The sequence below is a fragment of the Echinops telfairi genome, unplaced genomic scaffold (genome assembly GCF_000313985.2).
Source record: "Echinops telfairi isolate 266 unplaced genomic scaffold, ASM31398v2 ScPeMD7_5592;HRSCAF=6446, whole genome shotgun sequence".
Lineage (NCBI taxonomy): Eukaryota > Metazoa > Chordata > Mammalia > Afrosoricida > Tenrecidae > Echinops > Echinops telfairi.
In genome coordinates, this window is record NW_022109491.1 from 46031186 (window position 1) to 46033058 (window position 1873).

Here is a 1873-nt window from a genome sequence, read left to right on the forward strand (position 1 = left end):
GACCTCCTTCTTGAACGAGAGGCCAGGACTCGAGAGGCCCACGATGTGCAGCAGAATTTTCAGACACTGTTTGCTCCTGTTGCACTTTGATTCGCAGAGTCGTCTTCTAGGCATGACGATTTGTGCTGGTTTTCTACTTCTGGTAATGACGTAAACGATTCCTTTGAACATAAATTATAATATGGAAGCACACAAACAATCGGGCATTTGAAGGAAAACCATTGAGCACGTTCAAGTCTGGTCCATGTGGAAGAACTCTAAAGGTAGTACCAAGCACACGGAGCCTGCACAGGCCTCACAGGCAGTGCCGATGTGAGTGTTGGGAAGGGCCACCCTGCTCCTACATCCCGTCCTCTTTCTAACGTTTTGCAGTGCAGGTTAGTAAACCTTCCTGGTCACTGGACTGTCATGTGGAAATTGACAAAGGATGAAGTTACCTGTTACTCCCTTTCTTCCCAAGATTCTCATCACTTTGAACCAAAACCTTACCCCTTGGCACTAGTCAACGACTAAACGAATAGACAGAAAAGTTAACCTACAGATGCGTTTTATTCCAGCAAAAAGGATGGGCGATCTGCTTTCTTCAAACATGTTGTATGTTTTTGAGCGTCTCATAAACATATGTGGATCTCTAACTAACCTATCTTTTTTTTTCCCACAGTTCATTTATGATGAAAAAGTTTCTTGGTAAGTACTTCTTTGCTCCTTTTGTCGAATTTCCTTGGTTATGTTAGAGTCAAATAAATTGAAGACTCCAGTCAGAGTTTAAAAGAAAAAGGGAAAAATCATGAAGGTTTGAAACAAGCAGAACCTCTCAAGAGCCCTCTGTCCAGCTCCACAAGGAAAGTGCACTCGTATTTTCGAGTAGTCCCCTTTGCTCTTGGCTGACAATGGTGAGGGCAAGTGTTCCGTGGAGGCTCCTAATCTCCAAGTGTCTTCTCATCGAGTTTAGATATCACGACTGAGCTGTGCCTTCCGAGTCAGCTATTGGCTAGACCATTATTAAGATCTGACGAAGATTTCAAATTGTGCTCAAACCACATATCACCATGCACGTGGGAATCAGAGTCATTTGGGTAACCTTTGATCCATTAACGTTTCATCTGACATTAAAGAAGACTGTAGAAATCTGAAAAAAAATAGTCATTTGTTTTAGATAGAAAACTTTGCTGTATGAGCCCCTAATAAAGTGATTTCAAAACAAAACAAAACTTTGCTCAAGTTAAATTATGAGAAAGCATTTCATTTGACCCAGCTTCCCAAATCCCCATGTTTTGGATGGGTTCTGAGAAAGTAAATCTATCACAAATGGGATGTGTGGTGGTACAATCTCATTACATAGTTTCACGTCTCTGATCTGTAGAAGCAGAGCAATATGAAAGAAGTCCCAGGACTAGGAGGACACCTCCCATGGTATCGTCAAAGCTAAGAGTGACTTGGACGAAGCAAAGAGTCGGCAGAGCTTCGCTTTCAGCACAGTAGTACTGACTCTTTGTGGGAGGGGCCTGAGGACCAGTACCACCAGTTGCCACTAAGTGGACTTCATTGCCAGGAGTCTAACTCATGGCAACTTCATGTGTGACAGAGTAGAACTGTGTTTCGTGGGATTGTCTTGATTATTTTTCCCACAGCTTTATTGGTATGTAATTCACATATCATACAATTCAACAATTCAGTCACATCAAGAAGAGTTGTACAATCATCACTGCAGTTTTAGAACATTTTCTTCACTCTTGTCCTCCTTGTTATTAGCTCCCCATTTCCCCTCAACCTCCCCTGTCACATCCCCAAGGAAACATCAATCCACTTACTGTCTCTATAGATTTACCTATCTTGGATTAAAAAACAGACAAACAATAAAAGCCTAGCAAGA

The 1873-nt window shown here is 42.0% G+C and overlaps 1 protein-coding gene across 1 annotated transcript in view; it reads left to right on the plus strand.

Annotated features, from left to right (window-relative positions):
* SLC24A3 (solute carrier family 24 member 3) overlaps positions 1–1873 on the plus strand; it is a 422380-nt gene that overhangs the window by 372351 nt on the left and 48156 nt on the right. Inside the window, exon 8 of the mRNA XM_045295261.1 lies at positions 662–687. Coding sequence (XP_045151196.1) covers positions 662–687 — 26 coding nt within the window. The remainder of the gene's footprint in view (positions 1–661; positions 688–1873) is intronic.